This window comes from Microchirus variegatus, assembly GCF_963457635.1.
Source record: "Microchirus variegatus genome assembly, chromosome: 22".
NCBI classification, from domain to species: domain Eukaryota; kingdom Metazoa; phylum Chordata; class Actinopteri; order Pleuronectiformes; family Soleidae; genus Microchirus; species Microchirus variegatus.
The window spans coordinates 13,736,131-13,751,365 of record NC_139823.1 but is presented as its reverse complement, the minus strand read 5'-3'; the positions used below and the strand labels follow the sequence as shown (position 1 = coordinate 13,751,365).

The 15,235-nt window shown below is 37.3% G+C and overlaps 1 protein-coding gene across 1 annotated transcript; it reads right to left on the bottom strand.

Annotated features, from left to right (window-relative positions):
• Positions 1 to 2,382: 2,382 nt before the first annotated feature.
• asb1 (ankyrin repeat and SOCS box containing 1) lies at positions 2,383 to 8,280 on the bottom strand. Its single transcript, XM_083908270.1, has 5 exons — positions 7,956 to 8,280; positions 6,407 to 6,545; positions 4,660 to 4,962; positions 4,091 to 4,473; positions 2,383 to 3,244 (listed from the first exon to the last, which is right to left on the bottom strand). The coding sequence occupies exons 1-5, from the start codon at positions 8,068 to 8,070 to the stop codon at positions 3,114 to 3,116; spliced, it is 1,071 nt and encodes a 356-aa protein (XP_083764396.1). The 5' UTR covers positions 8,071 to 8,280; the 3' UTR covers positions 2,383 to 3,113.
• Between the last annotated feature and the right edge of the window lie 6,955 nt (positions 8,281 to 15,235).

The following is a 15,235-nucleotide window of genomic DNA, read 5'->3' as shown; positions in this document are numbered from 1 at the left end:
AGAGCTTGAAAGCCTGATCTCTCATTTCACTGAATCAGAGGCCCCAAAAAAATACCTGCATGTGTGTGTGTGTGTGTGTTTGTGTATCAGCGGTAAACACACGTCAGTGTAGTCACTGGAGGAAACTAACAGTTTCCGGAAAGCTTTGGGAATGAGATCATTCGAAATTAACGTGCGTGGCAATTACCGAACTCGGCTCCTCGCCAGTGCAAGTGCAGGAGAGCAGGGGCGGCTCTCGATAAAGAGGTAAAAACGCAAAAGTGTCTGTGGTGGAACGTCTTAACAACTTACAGGTGAGGTTTAATCCAAACAAACGCATAGATCACTGCGTCTTTTTTTCTTAACTAAAACAGGGATTTCGCTCTACCGCCACGCGTGACACTAAAAAGAGTTTATGAGAAAACACCACATCCATGGAAACAACCTTAATCCCCCCCCCGTCTAAAAGCTTTGGTCGTGTCATGAAACAAGCTGTGCAGCATTTAACATCCCTTAGTTGAGGCGGAACACTGCGGTGGTATTAGCGTGGGGTTTGCTGAGACTTTTGATTGCAGTTTGTGGTGCAAATAAAAAACTCAGGAATGAACAACACCATTCGTTTCTTTTTCCAGGCTCGCGATGATCGTTTAAGGAAATGAGGCATTTCTGATGCTCCAAAGAACCACTGCTCGAGGGTGTAAATACTGTTAGCTCATCGGGATTTAGGAGATTTAAGCTCCAAAGGTAGTTTGTTAAAAAAATGTTGCCTTCATGTGAGAATTTAATGACTTGACTTTGCACAAACTGGCTTCACGTGTGCAATATTCTTGCAGAAGGACCATAGTAGGTTATTCTTCTAAACAAACTGTAACACAAAATAAGTTTGACTTGAAAGAGAGGCCTGTGGCAGTGGAAACTCCCCACAGGAAGGTAGTGGTTGACCCCGACCGTCCGACTCTCCGCTTCAACTCTGCGCTGCTGCAGAGGAGCTCGTCCTGCGTTTTTCTCTCCCCCCGCGCGTTCCGCTAATGAAAGAGTTGCTTTAATGAGATCTGAAGGGATGAGGCTCGTCGATGACACACGCTTTTGAGGTCCACGGCCGAATCCTCTAACTCAGCAGAGGTTAAGGAGAGGGATCCAAAGAAGTAAAAGAATGACAACAACAACAACAACAAAGAGAGGCCCCGATAAAACAAGTTGAGATGAAAATGAGGTGAGGAACAAAAACAGAGGAACACAGGGAGAGACACTGAGATGTCTGCTATGCTTGAAAGGAAGACAGTGCCATCTAGAGCCTTCATGTGACAGTTGTCTTTTTGTATGGTTTCATGATAGACTGCTCCACCTCTGAGAAGGTTTAACAGCTTTAATGTCACCTATGAGAAAGCGTCGCAGCTCGTCCTCTAAGGGTCTAAACGCAGATCCCTCGTCTCCTCATCAAATGTTCTCTCCCCGCTGCTGCTTTCCCAGGCTCTGTGTTCTCCACTGGGCCAGTTTGGGTTTTTTACCACAGTTGTGGTTTTCTCAACCATCGTTGCATCCTGGGGTCATTTATCAGCTTCATAACAATAACAAATGCCCCCATCCAGAAATACTAAATAATTGGGTTTAATTTTACGACTTCCTTTGGAGCGCGTCCCGAGATCGGGGAGAATCGGACGACAGGACAGCAACAGAGCAGGCGTGAGAGGAGAGGAAAGGGATATTTCTCCTTATTAATCAGTTAAAGGTCCAGAGTTGTAGCATTAACGTAAACATCACTTGGTTTGCGGAGCCTTGGATGAATCCTTTTACGTGTATTTTAGGCGAGGGCCAGCTTTGCACCGCCATATTTCTATTTATAGAGTTGTGAATGATTTAGGATCTCAACTACCGCTGATGTTGTGAACCATCCAGACTTATATTATGTGGTATACGTTTATATTCTGTCCGAAGAGACAGAGATAATAATAATTGTGCTATCAGGTTTTCATTTCTTTGCTCCACGGATCTGAAAACAACCAATCTGTGCATGTCATTGCCTGACATGTTCTCAGAGTTTGACTTCACTTGCAAAAAGTATGCATGAATGTATTTATTTACATATAAATACCCTCTATACCCTACATGTAATATTTGAAATTGCACGAAATTAACTCCAACATCGTCAGACATCGGGAAAATGTAGGTTTTCTATCCATTTAATTTCAAACTAAAACTGATTTGTGATTTATGTAATTATAATATTACTGCATATACCCTGTTGCACCACAGCAGATTCAGGCCACATACTGTAATGCAGTTTGTGCATGCAATAATAATAATAATAATAATAAAACAAACACAAGCCAGTTACTTACATTTAATAAACATGTGGATAAGGATGGAATATCCAACGCTAAATACACAGACATCTCATCACACGTACATTAATAATTAAACTTTTAATCAGAATTCAGGACCTTTGATCGCTAAATTTAGCTTCTGTGTTTCTTTCTTTTCTTCCTTAAATGTAGAATTTCACATATTCTGTTTCATTGTTACTTGGGTTAGGGTTTTGATTGAGGCCATTTGTCCCCAAAACTCATTGTTAAGGCATAACGGCTAAAGAATAATCCATCAACACCCAACACTCCACGTAAACGACACAGGACAGTAGAGTTTGCGTAGTCCAGCCTTTGCATCGTCACTGTCTAATCTATGGAGTTAATGCATAAACAGAAACAAAATGGCAACACAAATGCACCGTTCCTCTGCCTCTGAACTGGATTTTTATTACTCGTCATACAATGTGAATCACAAACTAAATGATATTCTCACTCACTGTGGATGTTAGGATGAAAATACATGACCAGGATATACTCTGATGATTTGGAAAGTCACAAGGCAAAACATTTAGGATACAGAACATGTGACGTTGTCTCTCATAAGCTAACGAGCATTTCAATAAATTATTACAGTAACAAAAAAAAGATAAATAACAGCATCACATAAGTGTTGACTTTAAAAAAAGAATAATATTGATAACTGCTTAAGTCATTTTAGTTTGACAAAGTGCTTTACCATGTGGCTTGTCTTTTCAGTCTTTAAGGGTTTCTCTCGTTTCTGGATTGGTTTGGATGACGTCCGTCCGAGACGAGAAGGTGCACAGTTGGTCAGTTTCGGTGGAGCAGGAAGTTCTTGATGGGTTCTGGAAGAGGTAACGAGGGTATGCGGCTCAGGCGACCTTTGCCCAGCGTCCTGCGGATCCTGATCCGACACACGTTTGTCAGTCTCCGAGGACACTCTGACGAAGAGAGGACGCAAAAGAAAAGGAGCGACTTAGCGGCCGCGACAGAGGAAGAGAGCGCATTATCACGTCATTATTATTAAGTGTGAAGCTTATTCCAACATGCATCTCCCCCTTTTCTGTCCCTCTGTGCCCCATTTTTCCTTTCACCCCAACCGGTCGAGGCAGATGGCTGCACATCTTTGTGTCTGGTTCTCTCAGAGATTTCTTGCTCATTGTGTGAATTGTTGGGTTTCTCTGCTCTGCATGATGTCGTCGATGGATGTTCAGTGCCTTGAGATAATGTATGCTATGATTTGCCGCTACTATACAAATAAAATTGATTTGAATTGAATTGAATTAAGAGCTCCTCTAAGTTTTAGTCAACACCGTGAAAATGTATGCGCTGAAATCCTTAAACTAAGACTCTGAAAGTTGCCGTCGTTTTAACAGCTACTGACATCTTTGTGAATGATCTTGGTTTTTTCTACAAACCATCACATTTTAGCAGTTCCATTATCCACTATCATGACTTTTTTTTTGCTTTTCCATAGGATATAATTACAAAGTACCTGCTGCTTTTTTTAGTACCTGCCCTAGTGAAGTTCCAAACGACTTGAGCTGATACTAAAATGTGATGTCGACAGACTTAAAAATCCTGAAAACATTACGTTAATCTCCAAACTTTAGCAAGGAGAATTCGAAAAACTCAACATTTAACATTCTACCCACCTGACGTGCAAGAAGTGCTGAACTAATCTGTATATTTGAGTTTCTTAAAAATGTAAAATGTACGGAATGGAACACCCATCGTCTTTGGTCACAGATACTGTATCCTTTCCCCGACATGTTATTTGTACTCACTCCTGGCCTCCAGGAAAACCTTGAGGGCCTCAGGATCCACCTTCCTACGGTTGGTCGCCTCAAGATTGGACTCATCCCAGGGCACAAGAGCCGGGTTGGCCCCGTGGTCCAGCAGCAGGTGGACGAAGGCCACCTCACACCCGTGACGCAGCACGGCATCCAGCAGGCAGGAGGCCAGGCCACGGGTGAGAGCCTCGCGGCAGACGGGCCCGGTGTAGTTGAAGTCGGGCTGTGCGCCGGCCTGGAGCAGCAGCTGGAAACAGTGGAGGTGGTGGTAGGCGGCGCTGATGTAGAGAGGACACACCACCAAAGTGTTGAGGGTGCGGGCACTTAAGAGGAGCCGGGGACCGAGCTGGTGGTCCATATCTACATCTGCATGGAACCTGGACAGATAAGAGAAACCGCACATTCAGCCATACACAAATATCTAATCAGCCAATCACATGGCAGCAGCTTAATACTGTTGGACATGAAGACTGAGGTTCGAATCGAGCATCAGAATGAGAAGTAAAGGTGATTTAATTTCATTGGTATTGCATTTTAACAGTCCAGTGCCGGTGCAGCCTCACCTGATGAGCTCCTGCAGAATGTCCAGCCTCCCCACCCGCGCAGCGTGGTACAGCGGGGTGCTGCGGTGGTGCCGGCTCCCGTTGGGATCCGCTCCGGCCTCGAGGAGGATGCGGACGCATTCCAGGTGTCCGTTGACCACGGCCACATAGAGGGCCGTTTGGCCTTTGACGTCGACCAGGTCCACGTCGGCGCCCTGGCCGATCAGATAGGCCACGCAGGCCGCGTGCCCCGCTGTGGACGCGATGCGCAGAGGGGTGCAGGGCAGGCAGCCGCAACACCACACTGACTTCTCATTGATCCGCCTGGCACCAAGGGAGAGAACGGACTCAGAATTAGATGTAGCACTTGATCCAACTAGAGGTAGAAAAATTGAACATTGACATTTTATAATGATTGGTATAAAATGATAATATTTGTTCTCAGAAACCTGATAAAAGCTGGGTTTTTTTACAGTTTGAAAGCTGCTATGTGTAAGAAATGTATGTAGAAAAATTACCAAATGTCAACAGTTAAAAATTGTATTTACAGCCTCCAAATACTGTTTTGTTCATGCAGGATTACCTGGCTCTAGTTGCACATCTAACATATAAACCCTTTAAAGATTATTCGACAAAGTTAAGTTTGTTTGATTTCTAGTTGCATGTATTTAATATTTAAATAAAGTGCAGTGAAAGAAAGATCAAAAAAAATTTTAAGTTCCTAAGTTAAAGGTGCATTATGTAATAAATCTAAAGCAACTGGCCATACAATCCTCCTAATATGTCACAGAGACTCAGGAATAATGTTCATATAACAAACTGAACTCACCAACAACAACAGTACAGACAAAATATCTGCATTAAAAACACATTGTGCAGACTGCAAATCATGTTTTGGCATGTAGCGCCACCTACCGCCGTCAACCAATCATTGCAGTCAGTAGAGTCTCAGCTGCCGAGCAACCACGGGTTGCCAGTTACGTCAGAAAACGAAACCTAAAAGACCACATTCTTACATATGGCACCTTTAATTTTGTGTATCATTTGTTATTATAAAACGTATACGGACTTATCAGATGGAGGGAAATCGGCTTGGTCAAACTCTGGATCTGACATACTGGATTTGTATCACTTTGTTTATTTACTAAAATTACCTTAAAAGGGATAAAGTGCCAGCAGGCAAACCCTTATTTTACTGGGGAAAAACAACACGGTGCACCACGTAAAAGAGATATGAACTTTAGTTTAACCAAGTAATAATGGGTTGGTTGGGTGTGGAGATTAGAAGTATGTTTGAGTGCTGCACTTAACCGCTGTGGGTATGAGGTCATTCTGTGTGTGTGTCACACTGGGCTGCTCAGGCTCTTTGTCTGCGTCGCAGGCTTCCAGGAGCGTCTCTGTGTGGACGTTCTGGATGTTTTCTCTGCTGCGGGCCACGGATGGAAACGCGGCGATGAAGCCGCTGTGTCGTGCGAAGGCAACGAAAACAAAAAGCAGTGGACACATGGCCTTTTGCGCTGTGCATGTTATTAAGGCTGCTTTGTGGTAGCGACGTCTAAAGAGGTACAGAATTAAAAAAAAAAAAAATGGGACATCACTCAACAAGCCAATGACTGGAACCCACAGAGCACAGAAACCACAAACCACTCAGCGCCACACAAGAGCGCCGTGGACGAGGAGCAGCCACTTTTGCAGCAACACTCAAACGTACTGAGTCCACCGAGGGACACATAACACAAGGTATATGTGTCTTTGTTATTGGCCTTACTCTCTGAAGCCGTCTTCTTGCAGCAGGTTCCTCAGCGTGTCCAAATCTCCGACATAGGCGGCGTTGTGGAGCCGCATGTCGTCCTGCTCCAGAGGTTTGTCGCAGAACTGCTCCTGAAGCCATTCCTTCAGGTTACGGCCTGATGACGACAGAGATTAAAGTCAAGAAATCACAACGTCTGTGCTTGTTTTTCTTCTTTTTTTCCCCCCACCTCATACAGAGGCCTACATCATATCATCTAAGAAGCTGATGTACGCTACATTATTGATGGGTTCATATTGATTTTTCAGCCACCTCTGCAGCACTGTTTCCAAGTTGAGGACTGCATAGACAAAAAGCACATGAGGCTTGAACGTGGGTGGAGGACGATCCACTTGACTACGACTATATTTGCATTTCATTTAGATCCACGTGTCTGTCTGTGCGAGTGAATGTTATCTCATGGAATCGCAGGGAATCAGTAATGTACCCTATGAACATACAAAGAGGTCTGCACTTTGTTTGTGTGCACGGGGTCTACAATAATCTCAATTTTAGGCCTTAAAAAGTCCTAACCCTTTAAGGTACTATATACTATACACTACTATACTCATTGAAAAATGCATCAAGCTGAACTGACTAACACTTGTTCTGAATGTTGTACTTTATGAATTATGTAAACCAGGTTTATTATGAACAGACATCTCAACCGTTTGGTAGAGGCCTGTATCTAAAATGCAGTAGGGTCTAATTAAAAAATAAATAAATATATATATATTCATATATATATATATTGATTGTCATTATTGTTTTATCATAAGTAATTAAAATAAACTGATAAAAAATGTAAATAGATAATTTTTCCTTTGCTTTTTTTCTTGGTGCGTACCTTAAAGGGTTAAATACAGTTTTTGCCAGGTAAAAAAAAAATATTAGTTATTATTAAAAGTTATGTGTAGTAAGAAAAGAAAATGTCATCACACAGTTCTTCTGTTCAATTCAAGAAATTAGGAGATACAGACATTCTTGGTTTATTTTTTGGATAATAACGAGTTCATATTTTTTGTCGGTATCACAATAGTGTAATGAAATGTCACGTGATGTCCCGGATGCCGAGATTTGTCATCAACAATTGACATTTTTGTCATAACCCACCTTAAACTGGACCAACACCACAGTCTGACCGCCCCCCCCCCCCCCCCCAAATGAGGCCCCTGAAGCTTGGGCCCCCAGAGTCTTTAGAAACGCCCCTGCATTTTTACCACGTTTTACCTCTGGAACCTGAAATGTGAACTGGATCTTCAGATCTTTATTACACAGCAGTTGCCACATGTGACTGTTCTGTCATGACGTCACACACACACACATATGACTTCATAGGATATTGCATGGACTTACATTATTTTCCTGTAGATTTACTTTCACCTGTTATATGTTAAATATACATTATGTGACAGTGTAAACAGATTTATGTCCCCACAACATAAGGAGTACCAGGGGCACACACACACACACACACACACACACACACACAGAGACTGGTGACTCAGCCTCGGTGGTGGTCGGTTACCTGCAGCGGTGGCACTGGGCAGATCAGAGACAGTGATTAGCGGTGGGAAGTTGACTCTGGGCGGGTCGTCGGCATCGGCCTGAGCCTCCGGAGCCTCTGGAGCACCGTCAGCCATAATATGTTCCCCGCAAACAACAACAACAACAACAACCTGTGAGCTGGAGCTCCGGCGGGCGGGACGAGCAGCAGCCGACCCCGCGGCTTCAGCACGACCAGCCGATCCAGATCAGACAAGATGCATCAAAACAAACAAACAAACAAACAAACAACCGTGACTGTGTTGTCGATGATGACGATGATGATGATGTTGTTGTTCGCTCCGGGCGCTGCTGCTCACTTCCTGCCTGCGCTCAGTTGGACGGATTTAAAGGGGACTCGCATTATTTTGTGTGCGGAACAACTGTGATTAAAGGGACAGTTTTCATTTGTGTTTGTGTGCAGGAGATCATAACTCACTATCAACAGTGACCAGGCAGCAGCAAATTAACATTAAGGGGAACGTTCTCAAAACGTTGTATAAAAGTAACGTTAGTGGAACATTCTGGGAACAATTTTTTTTCCCAGTTCTTGGACGACATACAAGTATAACTTTTTTTTTTAATTAGAACTATAGTATGTCAAAAACGTTATTATGATACAATGTCGTCCACAAAAGCGTCATCAAAAATTTGACCAAAAGAAATAGTCAAATACTTGACGAGAAAGTATAGTATGATGTTTTTGTCAAATCTTGGACGACATAGTATAGTATGACCTTTTTGCCAAATTTTGGACCAAATTCCTTTTTTTCAAAAAAAAATGGTCATATTTTGGACGGAATAGTGTAGTATGACATTGAGGTCGATGACATAGTATAGTATGACGTTTTGTCACGTTTTGGGCTAAAAAAAAAATTAAAAAAAATTATCAGATTTTGGACGTCATAGTATAGTATGACCTTTTTGTCAAATTTTGGACCAAATTCCTTTTTTTACAAAAAAATTGTCATATTTTGGAAGGAATAGTGTAGTATGACATTGAGGTCGGTGACATAGTATAGTATGACGTTTTGTCACATTTTGGGCTAAAAAAAAATTTCAAAAAAATTATCAGATTTTGGACTACATAGTATAGTATGACCTTTTTGTCAAATTTTGGACCAAATTTCTTTTTTTCAAAAAAATGGTCAGATTTGGACGAAATAGTGTAGTATGACATTGAGGTCAATGACATAGTATAGTATGACGTTTTGTCACGTTTTGGGCTAAAAAATTATTCAAAAAAATTATCAGATTTTGGACGACATAGTATAGTATGACCTTTTTGTCAAATTTCGGACCAAATTCCTTTTTTTCCAAAAAAATTGTAATATTTTGGACGGAATAGTGTAGTATGACATTGAGGTCGATGACATAGTATAGTATGACGTTTTGGTCACATTTTGGGCTAAATAAAAAATTTCAAAAAAATTATCAGATTTTGGACGACATAGTATAGTATGACCTTTTTGTCAAATTTTGGACCAAATTCCTTTTTTTCAAAAAAATTGTCATATTTTGGACGGAATAGTGTAGTATGACATTGAGGTCGATGACATAGTATAGTATGACGTTTTGGTCACATTTTGGGCTAAATAAAAAATTCAAAAAAATTATCAGATTTTGGATGACATAGTATAGTATGACCTTTTTGTAAAATTTTGGACCAAATTCCTTTTTTTCAAAAAAAATGTAATATTTTGGACGGAATAGTGTAGTATGACATTGAGGTCGATGACATAGTATAGTATGACGTTTTGTCACGTTTTGGGCTAAAAAAAAAATTAAAAAAAATTATCAGATTTTGGACGTCATAGTATAGTATGACCTTTTTGTCAAATTTTGGACCAAATTCCTTTTTTTACAAAAAAATTGTCATATTTTGGAAGGAATAGTGTAGTATGACATTGAGGTCGATGACATAGTATAGTATGACGTTTTGTCACATTTTGGGCTAAAAAAAAATTTCAAAAAAATTATCAGATTTTGGACTACATAGTATAGTATGACCTTTTTGTCAAATTTTGGACCAAATTTCTTTTTTTCAAAAAAATGGTCAGATTTGGACGAAATAGTGTAGTATGACATTGAGGTCAATGACATAGTATAGTATGACGTTTTGTCACGTTTTGGGCTAAAAAATTATTCAAAAAAATTATCAGATTTTGGACGACATAGTATAGTATGACCTTTTTGTCAAATTTCGGACCAAATTCCTTTTTTTCCAAAAAAATTGTAATATTTTGGACGGAATAGTGTAGTATGACATTGAGGTCGATGACATAGTATAGTATGACGTTTTGGTCACATTTTGGGCTAAATAAAAAATTTCAAAAAAATTATCAGATTTTGGACGACATAGTATAGTATGACCTTTTTGTCAAATTTTGGACCAAATTCCTTTTTTTCAAAAAAATTGTCATATTTTGGACGGAATAGTGTAGTATGACATTGAGGTCGATGACATAGTATAGTATGACGTTTTGGTCACATTTTGGGCTAAATAAAAAATTCAAAAAAATTATCAGATTTTGGATGACATAGTATAGTATGACCTTTTTGTAAAATTTTGGACCAAATTCCTTTTTTTCAAAAAAAATGTAATATTTTGGACGGAATAGTGTAGTATGACATTGAGGTCGATGACATAGTATAGTATGACGTTTTGTCACGTTTTGGGCTAAAAAAAAAATTAAAAAAAATTATCAGATTTTGGACGTCATAGTATAGTATGACCTTTTTGTCAAATTTTGGACCAAATTCCTTTTTTTACAAAAAAATTGTCATATTTTGGAAGGAATAGTGTAGTATGACATTGAGGTCGATGACATAGTATAGTATGACGTTTTGTCACATTTTGGGCTAAATAAAAAATTTCAAAAAAATTATCAGATTTTGGACTACATAGTATAGTATGATCTTTTTGTCAAATTTTGGACCAAATTTCTTTTTTTCAAAAAAATGGTCAGATTTGGACGAAATAGTGTAGTATGACATTGAGGTCGATGACATAGTATAGTATGACGTTTTGTCACGTTTTGGGCTAAAAAATTATTCAAAAAAATTATCAGATTTTGGACGACATAGTATAGTATGACCTTTTTGTCAAATTTCGGACCAAATTCCTTTTTTTCCAAAAAAATTGTAATATTTTGGACGGAATAGTGTAGTATGACATTGAGGTCGATGACATAGTATAGTATGACGTTTTGGTCACATTTTGGGCTAAATAAAAAATTTCAAAAAAATTATCAGATTTTGGACGACATAGTATAGTATGACCTTTTTGTCAAATTTTGGACCAAATTCCTTTTTTTCAAAAAAATTGTCATATTTTGGACGGAATAGTGTAGTATGACATTGAGGTCGATGACATAGTATAGTATGACGTTTTGGTCACATTTTGGGCTAAATAAAAAATTCAAAAAAATTATCAGATTTTGGATGACATAGTATAGTATGACCTTTTTGTAAAATTTTGGACCAAATTCCTTTTTTTCAAAAAAAATGTAATATTTTGGACGGAATAGTGTAGTATGACATTGAGGTCGATGACATAGTATAGTATGACGTTTTGTCACGTTTTGGGCTAAAAAATAATTCAAAAAAATTATCAGATTTTGGACGACATAGTATAGTATGACCTTTTTGTCAAATTTCGGACCAAATTCCTTTTTTTCCAAAAAAATTGTAATATTTTGGACGGAATAGTGTAGTATGACATTGAGGTCGATGACATAGTATAGTATGACGTTTTGGTCACATTTTGGGCTAAATAAAAAATTTCTAAATAATTATCAGATTTTGGACGACATAGTATAGTATGACCTTTTGTCAAATTTTGGACCAAAATTTTTTTTTCAAAAAAATGGGCACATTTTGGACGAAATAGTGTAGTATGACATTGAGGTCGATGACATAGTATAGTATGACGTTTTGGTCACATTTTGGGCTAAATAAAAAATTTCAAAAAAATTATCAGATTTTGGACGACATAGTATAGCATGACCTTTTTGTCAAATTTTGGACCAAAAGTTTTTTTTTGAAAAAATGGTCAGATTTTGGACGAAATAGTGTAGTATGACATTGAGGTCGATGACATAGTATAGTATGACGTTTTGTCACGTTTTGGGCTAAAAAAAAATTCAAAAAAATTATCAGATTTTGGACGACATAGTATAGTATGACCTTTTTGTCAAATTTTGGACCAAATTCCTTTTTTTCAAAAAAATTGTCATATTTTGGACGGAATAGTGTAGTATGACATTGAGGTCGATGACATAGTATAGTATGACGTTTTGTCACGTTTTGGGCTAAAAAATTATTTTAAAAAAATTATCAGATTTTGGACGACATAGTATAGTATGACCTTTTTGTCAAATTTCGGACCAAATTCCTTTTTTTCCCAAAAAATTGTAATATTTTGGACGGAATAGTGTAGTATGACATTGAGGTCGATGACATAGTATAGTATGACGTTTTGGTCACATTTTGGGCAAAATAAAAAATTTCAAAATAATTATCAGATTTTGGACGACATAGTATAGTATGACCTTTTGTTAAATTTTGGACCAAAAGTTTTTTTTCAAAAAAATGGGCACATTTTTGACGAAATAGTGTAGTATGACATTGAGGTCGATGACATAGTATAGTATGACGTTTTGGTCACATTTTGGGCTAAATAAAAAATTTCAAAAAAATTATCAGATTATGGACGACATAGTATAGCATGACCTTTTTGTCAAATTTTGGACCAAAAGTTTTTTTTCGAAAAAATTGTCAGATTTTGGACGAAATAGTGTAGTATGACATTGAGGTCGATAACATAGTATAGTATGACGTTTTGTCACGTTTTGGGCTAAAAAAAAATTCTAAAAAATTATCAGATTTTGGACGACATAGTATAGTATGACCTTTTTGTCAAATTTCGGACCAAATTCCTTTTTTTCCAAAAAAATTGTAATATTTTGGACGGAATAGTGTAGTATGACATTGAGGTCGATGACATAGTATAGTATGACGTTTTGGTCACATTTTGGGCTAAATAAAAAATTTCAAAATAATTATCAGATTTTGGACGACATAGTATAGTATGACCTTTTGTCAAATTTTGGACCAAAAGTTTTTTTTTCAAAAAAATGGGCAGATTTTCGACGAAATAGTGTAGTATGACATTGAGGTCGATGACATAGTATAGTATGACGTTTTGGTCACATTTTGGGCTAAATAAAAAATTTCAAAAAAATTATCAGATTTTGGACGACATAGTATAGCATGACCTTTTTGTCAAATTTTGGACCAAAAGTTTTTTTTCAAAAAAATTGTCAGATTTTGGACGAAATAGTGTAGTATGACATTGAGGTCGATAACATAGTATAGTATGACGTTTTGTCACGTTTTGGGCTAAAAAAAAATTAAAAAAAATTATCAGATTTTGGACGACATAGGATAGTAGGACCTTTTTGTCAAATTTTGGACCAAATTCCTTTTTTTCAAATAAATTGTCATATTTTGGACGAAATAGTGTAGTATGACATTGAGGTCAATGACATAGTATAGTATGACGTTTTGGTTACATTTTGGGCTTAATAAAAAATTTCAAAAAAATTATCAGATTTTGGACGACATAGTATAGTATGACTTTTTTGTCAAATTTTGGACCAAATTCCTTTTTTTCAAAAAAATTGTCATATTTTGGACGGAACAGTGTAGAATGACATTGAGGTCGATGACATAGTATAGTATGACGTTTTTTCACGTTTTGGGCTTAAAAATTGTTCAAAAATATTATCAGATTTTGGACGACATAGTATAGTATGACCTTTTTGTCAAATTTCGGACCAAATTCCTTTTTTTCCAAAAAAATTGTAATATTTTGGACGGAACAGTGTAGAATGACATTGAGGTCGATGACATAGTATAGTATGACGTTTTGTCACGTTTTGGGCTAAAAAAAAATTCAAAAAAATTATCAGATTTTGGACGACATAGTATAGTATGACCTTTTTGTCAAATTTTGGACCAAAAGTTTTTTTTCGAAAAAAATGGTCAGATTTTGGACGAAATAGTGTAGTATGACATTGAGGTCGGTGACATAGTATAGTATGACGTTTTGTCAAATTTTGGACCAAATTCCTTTTTTTCAAAAAAATTGTCATATTTTGGACGGAATAGTGTAGTATGACATTGAGGTCGATGACATAGTATAGTATGACGTTTTGTCACGTTTTGGGCTAAAAAATAATTCAAAAAAATTATCAGATTTTGGACGACATAGTATAGTATGACCTTTTTGTCAAATTTCAGACCAAATTCCTTTTTTTCCAAAAAAATTGTAATATTTTGGACTGAATAGTGTAGTATGACATTGAGGTCGATGACATAGTATAGTATGACGTTTTGTCACGTTTTGGGCTAAAAAAAATTTCAAAAAAATTATCAGATTTTGGACGACATAGTATAGTATGACCTTTATGTCAAATTTTGGACCAAATTCCTTTCAAAAAAGTGGTCATATTTTGGACGGAATAGTGTAGTATGACATTGAGGTCGATGACATAGTATAGTATGACGTTTTGGTCACATTTTGGGCTAAATAAAAAATTTCAAAAAAATTATCAGATTTTGGACGACATAGTATAGTATGACCTTTTTGTCAAATTTTGGACCAAAAGTTTTTTTTCGAAAAAATGGTCAGATTTTGGACGAAATAGTGTAGTATGACATTGAGGTCGATGACATAGTATAGTATGACGTTTTGTCACGTTTTGGGCTAAAAAAAATTCAAAAAAATTATCAGATTTTGGACGACATAGTATAGTATGACCTTTTTGTCAAATTTTGGACCAAATTCCTTTTTTTCAAAAAAATGGTCATATTTTGGACGGAATAGTGTAGTATGACATTGAGGTCGATGACATAGTATAGTATGACGTTTTGTCACGTTCTGGGCTAAAAAATAATTCAAAAAAATTATCAGATTTTGGACGACATAGTATAGTATGACCTTTTTGTCAAATTTTGGACCAAATTCCTTTTTTCCAAAAAAAATGTAATATTTTGGACGGAATAGTGTAGTATGACATTGAGGTCGATGACATAGTATAGTATGACGTTTTGGTCACATTTTGGGCTAAATAAAAAATTTCAAAATAATTATCAGATTTTGGACGACATAGTATAGTATGAACTTTTGTTAAATTTTGGACCAAAAGTTTTTTTTCAAAAAAATGGGCACATTTTGGACGAAATAGTTTAGTGTGA